At 37.4% G+C, this 15,000-nt stretch overlaps 1 protein-coding gene across 1 annotated transcript in view; it reads right to left on the reverse strand.

Moving 5' to 3' along the window:
• Positions 1-15,000, reverse strand: part of LOC126145057 (farnesol dehydrogenase-like) — a 77,836-nt gene that overhangs the window by 27,407 nt on the left and 35,429 nt on the right. The window contains exon 3 of the mRNA XM_049915529.1: positions 1,183-1,312. Coding sequence (XP_049771486.1) covers positions 1,183-1,312 — 130 coding nt within the window. The remainder of the gene's footprint in view (positions 1-1,182; positions 1,313-15,000) is intronic.

Below are 15,000 nucleotides of genomic sequence, written 5' to 3' on the forward strand. Positions count from 1 at the left end.
GAACTTTAACAATGGAACTCCATGTCATGTACTGCAAACTCCCAATGCATGCAAAAATAATGGAATTATCATGCAAAATAAACAGTTCATCTACATTGTTTCCTAACACACCACACATTGCATTGTGCAGAGTGTGATTTGCCTCAGATGATATTTGGAAGGTTGTATCAACTGTATCCATGTCAGTTGTTCAGACACAATATTGTGGCACATACCTGTTTACTGGTTATCGGTTCACATAATAGCTGTGCTACAGGGTCCAGGAATGAAAGGCTGTCACATATTTAGGGATTTTAGAGATGTTCTCACTTTTACTATTGGCAGGCCTGGCCTAAAGTCCAGATATGCTTTTTTGACAAGGGCTTTTTATCTCATATGCATCTGAAGTCTTGACATAAAAAAGGTCAAGGATCATGGTATTTGTACACTAGTTTTCATGTTTGCCCATTTCTTGCTTTTGTGATTTATGCTTCTATTGTTTATTCCAGATTTTGTACTTTAAAACAGCCTAAGGATAAAATCTGGATTGTATAAAAATAAAATAAAAATTATTACAGTCAACTGTTGGCAGCATTTTTCAGTAACCATGACTGTGGCTCCAGCCAAAATAAAAATTGTCAGTGTATGTACTTTGTTTCAACTGAAGTTCTACAAACATAGGGGACATGACTTTCTGGTGCAAGATCAAATTTATGGATTGCTCTCCTACTGTATCCTGCATACATTACTATGTCTAACTGAATGACAAAACAGTGGGTTCATTATTATGTTGTTTACAGTTCTGAAGCAAGAACAATGATTACAATAACTTAAGCCACAATAATCCCACATGCCCACTAAAAATAAATAAAAAATAAATCTCATCCTGTCACAAGTGATCCAGCTTCTTTATCACCCTCTGCTGTGATTATGTCATTGTATACCAGCCATTTGTCCTGCAATTTTCCTAAGTTCTTATCACACCATTGTTTTTAACACCAAATTTACTCAGTAAGCAAGCTTCCGGAGTACAATAAACAAAAATATAAGATTAAGGAATCATGGATGTCTGACTTTAATGACTAAAGTTTTTACAGGGTAGATTTATGGCCATAATATATTATCTTGTGTGCATGTATTGCTATTGCAACATGAAATTTCATTTATAAATAAGTTTGGGGCTATAAAAGGACACATCTTTACCTGCTAATATGGATAATAAAACCATCATTAACTCCTCTCTGTAACATGCCTTGTACAGCCTCTCTTGTGCAGATGCTGAGTCCAAGAACATTAACTTCTAGAATTTTCCTCCACTCCTCTGTTGGTGCCTCTGAAAATAAACAGTATTGTAAAAGATGACTCACCTTACTTTAGAGGTAACTTTAGATTTTTGTATCACTAAAATATAAACTTATGTTTTAGTATTTATGTGCTCTTGTAATGAAACAAGGTACTCACTCATGAATTTGTTGCAGGTTACTAATGAATTTGTCACAGGTTACTAAGAGATAATGGGCCAAGGAACAAACATTCCACTGTGGTAGTAATTTTTGTGTGTTTCTGAAGTCTGTAATATGTATATATTCCACTGGTGAGGTTATATAAGTGGGTGAAGACAGATTTTATTAAGAGCTTCAGTATTCAGAAATTTGGAAATTCATTTTTAATCATGTAAACATGAAATGCAAATTACCTTTCACACTGAAACTTCTGGGCATCTTTAAAGGAAGTTAAATCACATATGCACAAAGTGGATTATCTGGTTTGTGGATTATTCATGAGCCTAAAAAGAAAAAAATATTTTTCTCTAGCAAATAACAATAAACATTCTGCCAGGTGACAATAAATGCCATGTCTATTTTTTTAAACAACTGTCATGTGATAAGAGCACCATTTCCATTTTTACTGGCCAGCCTGTTCCACATAAATCAAAAAACTAACTCAGTATTCTCCTGCTAATCTGCGTGTAAGTGTCAATGATCCAAGTTTGCAGGTTAAAAGACAGTTATAAAAATGTTCAGATGTATGTGAAATCTTATGGGACTTAACTGCTAAGGTCATCAGTCCCTAAGCTTACACACTACTTAACCTAAATTACCCTAAGAGCAAACACACACAACCATGCACGGAGGAGGACTCAAACCTCCGTCAGGACCAGCCACACAGTCCATGACTGCAGCGCCATAGACCGTTTAGCTAATCCCGGGCAGCAAACATTTGTAAAAACAGATGACAGAAATGAAAGAAATGTCTTGACATTAAAACAAGACCTGGAATTAAATGAAAGATTTGAGAAGGAGGAAACTGCTGTGAAACTAAGTGCTAATTATGGTACTGGAACGCAAACTGTTTGGGTCATTAAAAAGAGTAAGCGGGAAATACAAGATTTTGTCAGGAAATGCGATTCTAGTTCTATCTGCATCAAAAAGCATTAAGATATGTACATTTGATGAATTACCTTCTGCTCTTATGCAATGGTTTACCAAAAATGAGTAGAGTAGAAGGTGTCATTGTTTTAGGCACAATGTGTGTCAACAAAAACTAAACTTTTTCTTGAAGCTCTAGGGTTAGAAAGAGAATTTAATTCCTCATCTGGATGGATAACCAGATTCAAACAACATCACAGGATTTATGAATTTACTGTGAAAAGAGAGTGGCTTATTTCAAATGTTGTGCCAGACGATTCCTTCCATGGAAGAGAATTTCACAGCAGACCAAATTTATAATGCAGACAAAGTATCAAGAGACCAATACAATTCAGGATTAAGAGAGATTAAAGATAGGGGGATGTCTTCAGCTTTTCTTTTGTTCATTCAGAAAGTAGCCATGTGAAGAGGACACACACATTGTTACATAGTGAGTCATGAGATGTTCACCAAAAGTCCATGCATCTGTAGCAAAATCACCACAAAAGAGGAGATTTTCCCAGTAGACTGCAGAGCTTGGCCCATATTTGGGCAGAAGAGGCACATGTTCCCAAGGAGAGAATGTAGCACTCATAGCATCCTCTCTTATTGTGTTTTATTAAGTAAAAAGCTTTTGCAGAGAGCAGCTTCGAAGTGATGAGTGCAGTCTTTGAAGGGTTTCAGTTGGGATGTTGTAGCACTCTTCAACAGATCTGAATAACTGTTGCATGTCTTTAGTCCTCCATGGTACACCCAACAGTGTAGAAGGCCCACAGGGAGAAGGATAGCGGTTCCAGCAGTGCAGATGATTGTGTCGTAGAGACATTTCCAGCAATATCGCAGATGCAATTTAACAACAGATGACAGAGTTATACCAGTGCTAGTTGGCACTTACGAGAGCCCAATATGGCAACTGGATTGTCATGAGGTGATGAAGTGACATGATCAGAGGGAAGTGAGACAGACCAAGATAGTAAGAAGTATTTCAATCAGTATGCCCCCTACTTGATTGATGTTGTACTGTCTCCCTTCCACCCCCCCCCCCCCTCCCCCAAGAGGGATGGTGGTGTGTGCTGATATTTTGCATTGATATCCCTACACAGGACACAATGGGGAGAGGGGGCTCAGACTAATGTGGCCAGCTCAAGGTACATAAGTGCCCACTGTTATTGATGATTGGCTGGGGGACGCTCGCACTAGCACTGCTATTGCTTCTCACATGGTAGTGAGGGAAATCCACTCACTGATGAAACCTGTGTGAACCAACATACAGAGCCCTCCTGATACTCTCTCAGGGCCAATAGAATTCCAACAATATGCATAATAACCACAAATGCTTGGAGAGTAATTATCAGTAAAATACATTTCTTAGAAAGGTACAAAGAACACATAACATGATGACATTTATTGCAGTTCTGGTAGGAGATAGTAATATCCACTGTAGTTCCAGTGAATTATCACATTAAGAGCATCCTGGTTGGGCATGAAAGGACCAAGAGGAGAGATCACACACCTGGATTACTGTGTATCGGTGGGGTTAGAGCCTCTAATACCATGGGTTGTAACCCAAATTATATAGTTAAATAATGTTAAGAGAGAAGCAAGAAGAAAAAGATGCTTCCTAGAATAACTGATTGTAAGGAGGAAGGGTTATCAAGAGATATGGAGGAGTATGTTTGGGTACACGCAATACCATAAAGGAACATGAAGGACAATTCCAATCATTCAAGCAGATGACAGCAATATGAAGGGATGCAAAGAAAGTAAACATACAGTACAGTAGAATAACGCTGACAGTTGGGGTGGAGGGCAGGGATATGAAGGTCAAAAAAAGAGGGAAGTTGTGAAACAGTTCAACTTTAATATCAGAGACATTTATATTGCTGTGAAAGCAATACAAGCGATTAAAGTTTCAAGGGTTGACAGAATAAGTGAAAATTCTAAAAATCATGGTGGGGGCATTGAGATTTTGTAAAGATTCCTTTTAAACCTCTGTATAAGTAATTGTGTGCTACCACATGAATGGAAAGCAGCAGCAGTAATATCAGTGTGCAAGGGAGAAGGATTAAGAGGCAATAGCAAAAACTGCTGACCACAGTTTTACATGTATTAGGTAAGATATCTGAAGGGATCATTGATAAATATATGAAAGACATTTTTACATGAAGTAGGGTGGTGGTGTAGGGGCCAGCTTGGGTTCAGAGCAGGGTTTCCTTGCAAGTCACATCTAACTGGTTTTTCAACTAGATACATCTGAAGGGATTGACAGGAGATGAGAACTTGACTGCATAGTGACATTTCTCTAAATCTTTTGATAGGGAGAACTGTGAGGAAACAAGTGTGCTTGCAATGTGCTAGCAGTATGATGATTTATTGTATGTGCTGAAAAAGAACAGATACCTCTTCCTTCTCCCAGTTGCTGAAGCCTGCATGTGAACTTAGCAGGAGTGGCAGTTAATTACTGCACAATGCCTTGTCATTAAAATTACCATTCCTCAACATACATCAAAAAGTAGTGTAAATTATCAGATATATACAAAAGTAAAGGATCCTAAGTTTGAAGCCCATACAATTTTCAGTTTGTCTACAACAAAATAGAGTTTTTCCAGAATTCTGATGTCCACCAAAATACAAGAACTACACACCTAAAATTTTAATACATGTGTATTTAATTAAGGAAACAACATACTTACAAACTTATTTAATGATTTTCAATACTTTCCCTGTCATTAAAGTGTGGACTTGTGATATAAAACCAATAAAACATTGCAGATTATTAGCCCTTTTGGATTATCTAATAGGTTGGAAATAACAGCACTATTTATTACATCATACAGTGCTGTGCCAATTTTCATGTTCATAATTATAATCATTTATGGTAGCTAGAATTTTGAATTAGCACTTTCAGAGGACTACAACAGTTCCTTTCAAAAATCTTTACCTTTTATGTCTACAAGATTATAGAATTCAAGTTAACTTCATAGTACTCAAAAAATTTCTTCTACTAACGGAAAATTTGAGAACAAAGATTCCCTACTGTGAGGGTTATTTAAAGTTTTGTATGAAACAAAAGGCTTTTCTTAGTCTCCAGCAAAAGAACTGCTGTAAAAAAGTTGAGCACTTTCTTGGGTGCCTTCACATATGAACAATATTCACATCATTTGAGTAGCGGAATCAGCTGATGCCTAGCAGTTGGTTCAGTCAGTGTATGTCAAGGTGTCTGCATGTTTAGCCCAACCTATCATCACAAAAGTTATGAACACGTGCCTCAGATGGCAGCTTTTGTTAAATACAATTGTTGAGAGACCAACGCTTATGCTTTGTAGCTGTTTACGGAAGTGACTTATGACCGAACTTTTATAACTGTATGCAGTAATGTATGAATTAATACCTCTCAGATTTTGTCGAAGTCTGTGTGCTGCTTGCATAAATTACCAGGTGGTATGAGGAGTATTTGAATTTTCCACTTTTCTGCTGAGCACATTTACTACCCAACACCATGATGAGGGAAACTGAAAATGTGTTTCACATGAAAAAAGATGAAATGCCTACAACATGAGACTTGACACAATACCAAGAAATGGAAGTGAATGCAAATGAAGAACACTGGACTGAAGTTAGCCATAGAGGAAAGAGATGACCAACTGAGCAACTTGAGACACTGACTGGTGCTGGATCAAGAGACACAAATCTACAAGCTGTAGATAAGACAGCCTGGCTCAATGTAGGGTAGCTCAAACATGAGACAACATCAGAATCAATAAAGCAATTCCTTAATAAGAAAGGGACCAAAGAAAATGTGAAATGTGAAGAACTGGCAAACAACAATAACACATTCCTTTAAAGTAAGCATCCCCTTTCACAACTTAGAGTTTGTGAATATAGCTGAATTCTGGCCAGCAGGAATCACTGTCAGACACTTGTTCCCCCCTTTGAGAAAACAGAGGGGTGTCTCTTCCATAAGACGCAAGAATGCCGCCCAAAAAATGTAAAGAGGTAGGAGCAGTAGGAACCTTGAAGAGCCTGCTGTGGAATATAGAAGGTCCAAAAATAGCACTGAACACAGCTCCAGGAGACTTTCTGTATGGATATGACATAGCTGTCCTAACAAACATTTTTAATCAAAACCTGCCAGCACCCAGAATTTTACTGCACTCATCTCCATGTGAAACAAGGTGACAGAGGAAGACCCAGTGGATGAGTAACTGTCCTCATAAAAATGGAATTAACGCCAATAACTGCAACTATCAAACAAACATACACTCCTGACAGAAACAAAACACATTACAATAATATTAGCCATTGATATAATAGATGAAATAGGCCAGCTCAGAGTAAACATTGATATAATAGATGAAATAGGCCAGCTCAGAGTAAACATTGATATAATAGATGAAATAGGCCAGCTCAGAGTAAACATTGATATAATAGATGAAATAGGCCAGCTCAGAGTAAACATTGATATAATAGATGAAATAGGCCAGCTCAGAGTAAACAGAGTAAACCATTAAATATTGCTGGAGAGTTAAACTGCAGAATGAATATACAAAACAACAAAGCAAAAGTAATAGTGGAGAAGTTGCAGGAAGAAGACTTTATCCTATTAAACAATCCCAGCATACCTAAATATATTTTCCACAATGTCAAAGTACAATAGACTTCATAAAGGGACCAACTAGGGGTAATTATCACCTCTCTAGACTGCAGACCACACACTCTTCGGAAACATGTCCCTCTGGAAATAAACATCTAAGGAGCATGGCGAACAGCACAAGAAATATAGGAAGAAGCACTTGAGAACAACAGAGGTCGGGAAAGTGGAAGCAAAATCCACTGACATGAAACAAATCAAAATTCTAACAGACTATTTGCAGCTAGAGGAAGCAACAGAAGTGATAGGAGAACTCTTAAGACAAGCCGCCAATCCGAGGTAAAAAAAAAAAAGAAAAAATGGTTTAACACAGAGTGTTACAGCCTAAGAAAAGATGTACTGGAAAGTCTACCTCAAATAAAACACTGTGCAGAGAACCCTATACTCTTCAACGACAACAACAACAACAATAATAATAACAATATCTATAAGAAAACTGTGAAAGAAAAGAAGAGAACATTCTGGTCAGGAAAAGGAAAGAAACGAGTGAAGGAGCCTCAAAAGACCCATATATTGCACTATGCCCAAAAAACGAACTGAAATACATTGCATCACTATGAAAATACGGGAGATGCACTTTGACAACATACTAAACAAGAAAGGACTATGATGGAGACCAGAGGGCAAAGGGGACAATGCCACAGACAGCCATGGAATGGGCCCCATTGGCCTCAGAAGAGATAAAAGATGCCATTAACAGCACCAAGAACAAAAACACTGCAGGCCCTGACAGACTTCATAGTGAATATTTAAAAGACACTGCCCAAATACTAATGCTAATGTGGACAAAATTCTACAATAAAAGCACAGAAACAGTCTCCATTCCAGAACAGTGGAGACAGTCAATTCTAAAAGTGCTACATAAAGGGAAAGGAGACCCCAAGGACCTTAGCAAATACAGAGGCATGGCCCTACAAAACTTACTTTCAAGAAAGAATAAATAAAATAATCTACAAACACCTCCCCAAAAACCAAATGGGACTCAGGAAGGGAAGATCAACTCTTACTGCCATAGAATTCCTACTAAATAGCCTTTGGGAAGCCCTTGAAGACAAATGTTTCATGTGGTATTTATAGACTTTACAAAAGCCTTTGACTTTATAAACAGAAAATTAATGACCAAAAAACTAGAGGAAACACTAGGAGAAAACAATGTATGGACATGAATCATAAGTGCAATACTGTGATAGAACAAAATAAGGATCTCGACAAACTCTCCCTGTCAGAGTCAATACTCCAATCAAACAGTACTACAGGGGGACCCACTGAGTCCCATGTTATTTAGCATTGCAGCAGAAGGAGGGGGGGGGGGGGGGGTTAATCTCTCATGCATATGCAGATGATATCATAATATGCATACAAAGGACATTGCAAAGTTACAAGAAGTGATATACGATATGGAAGACTGGTGTGTCAAACACGGCTTCAGAATAAATGTGCTGACAAAACTATTTCACAAAACATTTAACAGAGAAAGCAATGCAAGCAGTAATGGCAATCCATGAAATACAATACATAAGATCCCTTAGCTTAGAAACAGCAATGGCATTATTCAGAGCCAAAATCTTCCCAATAATGACATAAGGCATAGAAATTATCGGACCATATCTTACAGTGAAAAACCTAACGACACTACAAACAGTGAATGTGGCCTATATAAAGAAAGCAATAGAAGTGTCCAAAACAACACAATCCATACTTTTATACCTCCTGGTGCAGCAGCCCTTCCTTGCTGAAGACCTATGGACAAACCTGATGCTAACCAACAGCAATGCTTTGAAAAATCTACTTAAAACATTGAAGGAAAAAAGGGAAGACATTTTACACCACAGGCACCATGATTGATTGAATGTGGACAAAGGAAAAATTCAAAATGAGACAAGTGATTACCAAAATGACAGTCCATGGTTTCCACTACCTTATTTGCAACAACACATCATATCATGAAACAAACACAACATGTGAGTGTAAACCATGTCATCAAATACGCAAACATTACCATATAGAGCTTTGTACCTAAAGCCCCACTGAACCCATATAAAAGACATGTCTGGTGGAACTCAGAATGTGACAAAATTCATGAAGAAAGACATCACGCATGGTTAAAATTTCAAACACACAAAAACAGAAGAAAATGCAACCAACCTAAAAAATATCAGAAAAAGTTCACACAAATTATCAGGCAAACCAAGAGACAATCACAGAAAGATCTAATCAACTCAATAGAAGAAAATTACCACAAAACCAGTTCCAGATACTTTTACAAAATGTTTGGAAGACAATTATAAAAATTTGCCCCACCCACATTAATGCTGAAAAGGGAAGATGGAAAAATGGCACATAATGACAAGGAAAATGCCAAAATCATGGCAAAAGCATTTAGCAAACTTTTGAATTGGGAAGAACCCCAGGAACTTTTAGCAATTAATACAGACACATCCATCAAGACTCCACCTGCTCTCACAAATCCTCCAACAATCCAAGGGGTGGAAACAGCACTCAGAGCGATGAAAAATTATAAGGCAGACCAAGTTTTTGCAGAAATATGGAAATATGCCAGTGGTACAGTTCGAACATCCTTACACATAGCCCTAACAAAAATCTGGATAACAAAATTTTTCCCAAACACTGGACCACAGCCATAATCCACCTACTGCACAAAAAAAGGAAATAAAAGCAAGCCAGATAATTACAGAGGTATCTCTCAGAGTGCACATACAAGATTTTCTCCAGAATCCTATACAAGAGGATCAAAGAGCAACTAGAGGAAGAATTAGGTAAATACCAAGGAGGCTTCAGACCTTTGAGAAGCTGTACAGATCAGATAATCACTTAAAAATTAGCTGTAGCATATAACAAGAAATGAAATAAACTTCTTGTAATAAATTTGGTGGACTTTAAAAAAGCATATGACTGTGTCCATATACCTTCAATGTTAAAAATCTTAAGAAATTTTGGGCTCCATACAAAATTAATCAAATTGATAGAACTCACCTTAACCAACACTGTATCAAAAGTCAAGTTCAGGGGGAACTCTCTGAGCCATTCATCATATAAACAGTTTTAAGACAAGGAGACTGCTTGGCACCCCTGCTGTTCAACTGTGCTTTAGAACACATAGACGGAATGGTACAAGACTAACCCAAAGAACATCCAGATTGGAAGACTTGAAGACAACATAAGTTTAAATTGTCTAGGATTTGCTGATGACCTTGCTCTCTCGTCCAACAGTATTCAGGAAACCAAACAACAAATTATCTCACTACATGAAATAGCACAGAAAATTGGTCTTGGAATATCCTTTGAAAAAACAGTCATCTTGTTAACTGACCCACCACTCAAAATTACCATAGGAAACCAAGAAATCTAAAGTGTAGATAAATTTAAATATCAGAGAAATCATAACAAATAATCTCAACAAAAAACCAACATTGCATAACATAATAAACTAATTGACCAGAGCACAATATATCACCAAGAACACCTTCAACAAAAAGAGCCTGTCAATAGCAACAAAATTAAAACACTAAAAAACAGCTACTCAACCAGAAATAACATACGCAAGTGAAACCATCTTCAAAACAACTAACACTGCACAAACAGACAAAATACTAAATAGAGAGAAGAATCATCAGAATGTGCGTCAACAAATCATGCCAGAAAGATGGACACTGGAGACTAGTTACAAATGAAACAGTCTACAAGGAAGTATAACTGGTGATGAATACAATCAGGAAGAAATGCATTTCATTTTTTGGACATCTAATCAGAACACCAGAAAACAGTATCATCAGGAGAATAGAAAAATTGTGGAATAGTAAGTGCAGCATTAAGTGGATTACAGAAATCAAGGAAGTTATGGATGAGCTACAAATTACATTGTAAGACCTAAGAAACAAAACTGACAACATCAGGAAACTCACAGACAAACAAACCAGACTGCAAATGAGAATCAACAAGCAGACAATAGGAAGGGTGATTTCCAATGAAGAAAGAAGGGTGATATCCAAGAGAATGAAGTTCTGGGCTGACAGGAAACTGAAAAATTCTTTGTATAAAGTTGTCTAGAGTGGTCCAATGAAGGCCATAAAATGTAAATAATAATAATTATCTTTATACTTTGAATTTGTATGGCTATTTGGCAGCAGTAAACTATTATTATATTTACTGCTGAACTAGTAGAGTCAGACAGGAGCAAAATTTGAATTTCACATAATGAATATGTATGATGCTGCTTTTTGAATGTTTAAGAGCTTCCTTTTGATGGGAATTTTCAAGATTCTATAGGCATATTTTACCAGATTTTGTTGTACCTCATTTTTCTGAAAGCGTACTAGTATATCAATTAAAATATTGCAGGCAAACAGACCTGATGTATCAGCAAGTGGTACCTATTCAAATGATCTACAAGTCCTTGTTACACATGTGTAAAATAATAACTTTTGGTATTGCAGTATAAGCATGAAATGGTACTAACTGCATGAAAGAAAAAACTGGCCATTCTTAGGCTGTGTGTTAGTGAACAGTAGAAAACTTCCCATTTCCTAAAGTTATTTGCCAACAGCCACCCCTCAGAACCATATGGTACTGCTAACAAAACTAAGGGCTGGGTCTTCATGAAATAGTGTGTTGGGTGACAGCACATGTACAATACAGGAAACAGAAGATAACAGCAAGGCACTAAATTAGGGCCATTGCTGTTTCTGGTTTATGTCAATGACACTGGGAGGGGGTGAATTTGGGATTAAAAATATGACAGTGCACAAGGAAGGAAGCAACTTAGAAGAATGAGAAGGACTTAGAAGTCATTAGAAACTGGACCCAGAGAAATGGAATGTTAGCAAATGCAGAGGAGAGGCTACTGGCCTCATTCTCAAATAGCAGGAGTGCTGTAAGACATGAGTACAAGCTAGGAACTGACAATGTCATAGCATGACAATGTTGATACTGGGGGGTTACACTGGGTGCTGCAAAACTACACTGGGGACTATATATACCGTATTTACTTGAATCCAAGCTGCACTTTTTTTCCGGTTTTTGTAATCCAAAAAAACCACCTGCGGCTTAGAATCGAGTGCAAAGCAAGCGGAAGTTCTGAAAAATGTTGATAGGTGCCGCCACAACTAACTTCTGCCTTCGAATGTATGTAGCGCTTACACAGGCATCCTTTGTAGGCACAAAGATAAATACTGGTGCCAAAACCTCTGATTCAGTAAATAAAATTAAAAAAAAAATTGGAAGACGAGCATTTTTCTCCGCCCGAGTTTCGACCACTGCATTTTCATACATTATCCAATGAAGTAAATACAAATTCCGTATTGTTCATCTTCGAATTTCAATGTACTACGAAAGTCCGACTGGTAATACTGGGATTTTTGTCAATATGGCCAACTCTACGTTCTGAATTTTTTCCTACCTGTGAGAAGAGATGGTTGCTAATAGGAACCTGATGAAATGTGAATCACATGCAGTATTCTCTTCACCACAAGAATAATACGAATATAAACATTTTGCCATGTATTCTTTCGTGTTTGCTTCTATCTCATTTAAATCCTGTCTGCCAAATAAACTATGAAACTAGAGTGAGACAACAGCAAACGCGGAAGAATATACGTATTGTGTCATGTTTATATTCGTATTACTCTTATGCCTAATAGTGATACAGTCAGAAATGAAGCACGGCAACTGACTAGATTTTTAAATCTAAGACGACTAATTTCTGTGCAGAATTTGATGTACTAAAGAAGCGGCCGCAAAGATTTTCAAACGGAGAAAAATTTTCGACAAACTCTCGTTCAGAACATGTTATATCATACGCAGTCTATTATTTGGTTCTTGTTGATCATTATCAAAGAAAGCAGCAGTGTAAGTAACAACAAATAGCAGTCTCTTGCCATTGTTTCGCTAATGTGACGATTCCTCTCTTTTTTTAATTGTAGGCGGCGGTAGCGCGCACAGAAGCAAGCCATGCCGCGAGCAGCGACAGGCCGTAAACACGCACTATCAGAATGCGACAAACAATGCATGACAGTATAGCAATGCATTTACAGCTTAGAGTGACTGACGTAAACACCTATAACATTGAAAACAGCACTTATCAGATCAAAGCAAAATAAGCAATCGATTCAAACCAGATAAGCACGTGAAAAAGGAAGGGTATCCGTATAAATACGGACGGAGCGCCTGACACATAGCAATGGCTACCTGGTAAAGCTTAACTGCTAAGCTTTCGACTCAAATCAAACTACTGTAGCTGTATCGTCATTCATTCGACCTAAATTGAGTCTCATTACAATGGACCAACTTTGTTTAGATTTGGAATTGCGGCCTAAAACTTTTCTCCCCCCTTGAATTTCGAGTCTCAAATTTCAGGTGCGGCTTAGATTTGGGAATTTTTTTTTCCCTTATTTCGAGTCTCATATTTCAGGTGCGGCTTAGATTCGAGTGCGGCTTAGATTTGAGTAAATACGGTAGGTAAGTCAGTAAACAAGACATGTAGGTAAGTACCTGCACATGTTAAAAGAGTTCTGAAGGCTGCAAGCAAGGGTACAAAGGAGAAAGTCTATGTGTCTCCTGTAAGGCCCCAGTTGGAATATGTTTCAGGGGTATGGGGTCCCTAGCAAACATATGTTTGAAATCATATGGAGTGAAATGGATGGCAGCCTTGTACGTAATTGGACAAGTCTTGTCATTGAAATGATTAACAAACTGAAAGAGGTAGACTTGGAGGTATTAACCAAACATATGTGGGTGACGTATAACAGTGGCTAGACACAGAAGATTATGGTTAATAGGATAAGGGTAAATTTAATTTTATAGTAAGTTATTGTGTAATACTAAGTATATAATGCAATTATTGGATGCAAAAACGTCACTTTGGCAACAGCCACATTTGTGAGCAAATAATTATCCATCCATCCAACCCATATTGCCAGGGTCCTGGCTGTACAGGCAATACTCAAACATCAGTCCAATAATTTGTTTGCATGCCATTTCTTTCAGAGTAAAATGAAGTTCCTTCAATGAACCGCAGCCTGTCAATGAAAGCTGACACTGACAATAAGTGGATTTCAGCTAATTAATTGCCTTTAAAGCTCAAACACTCAATGTATTCAGATCAGAACTTTTACAATTCTGCCACTCACTATGTAAATAAATCATGAAGACATTTTTACCTTGTTAAATACTTGGAAGTACAATTTCATAACAAAATCTGTTTCAAGAACCATACCCCAAAATTACTGTAAGATTTAAACTAAACCATTGATATCATCATTGTCAGCCATTAGTGACACAACCAGAACCTGACATTTATTTTACCTCCATTCCACAATGTCACATTGTATACTTTACAATTACTACTGGTTGTGTAGATGCATGGTACCAAATTGTACACTACTCCTTTGCCACCCACAACTCAGTTTCAAGGGGGATGAAACTGTATGGTCTAAGGCTATTCAGAAAAAAAACAGCAATGGAAATTCACAGAAACTCTGCTCTCATGATGAATTAGATCTGTAAACATTTAGTGTCACATATAGACAAGTTCAACTCTACCCAGGCAACACCCTTCTCTCTCTCTCTCTCTCTCTCTCTCTCTCTCTCTCTCTCTCTCTCTCTTTTTAGCATAGGGTATAAAGTGCAAGTGAGTGTAGGAAGTAAAGTTTTAAGAAGACCAAAAGGGTTACTTATAGGTAGCAGTCATAAGAGGGATTGTTACAACTAGTTCATAACTATGTGGAAATAAGTATTTGCATTTTTCTGCTACCACTCACAATTATTTTATGTTTAATTTAACAAACTGGAAAGTGTTTCAAGCCTGTTTTGCTTATCAGCTGTTTATGCATGTTACTTAAAAATAAAATGTCTTACTCTAAATTAACCTACTCTCAGGGAAAGGGATATTCGCAAATGAGTGTTAGTGATACATTGCCTTCACTCACATCACACCTGCAATGGTTT

The sequence above is a fragment of the Schistocerca cancellata genome, chromosome 2, assembly GCF_023864275.1.
Source record: "Schistocerca cancellata isolate TAMUIC-IGC-003103 chromosome 2, iqSchCanc2.1, whole genome shotgun sequence".
In the NCBI taxonomy this organism is placed as follows: Eukaryota; Metazoa; Arthropoda; class Insecta; order Orthoptera; family Acrididae; genus Schistocerca; species Schistocerca cancellata.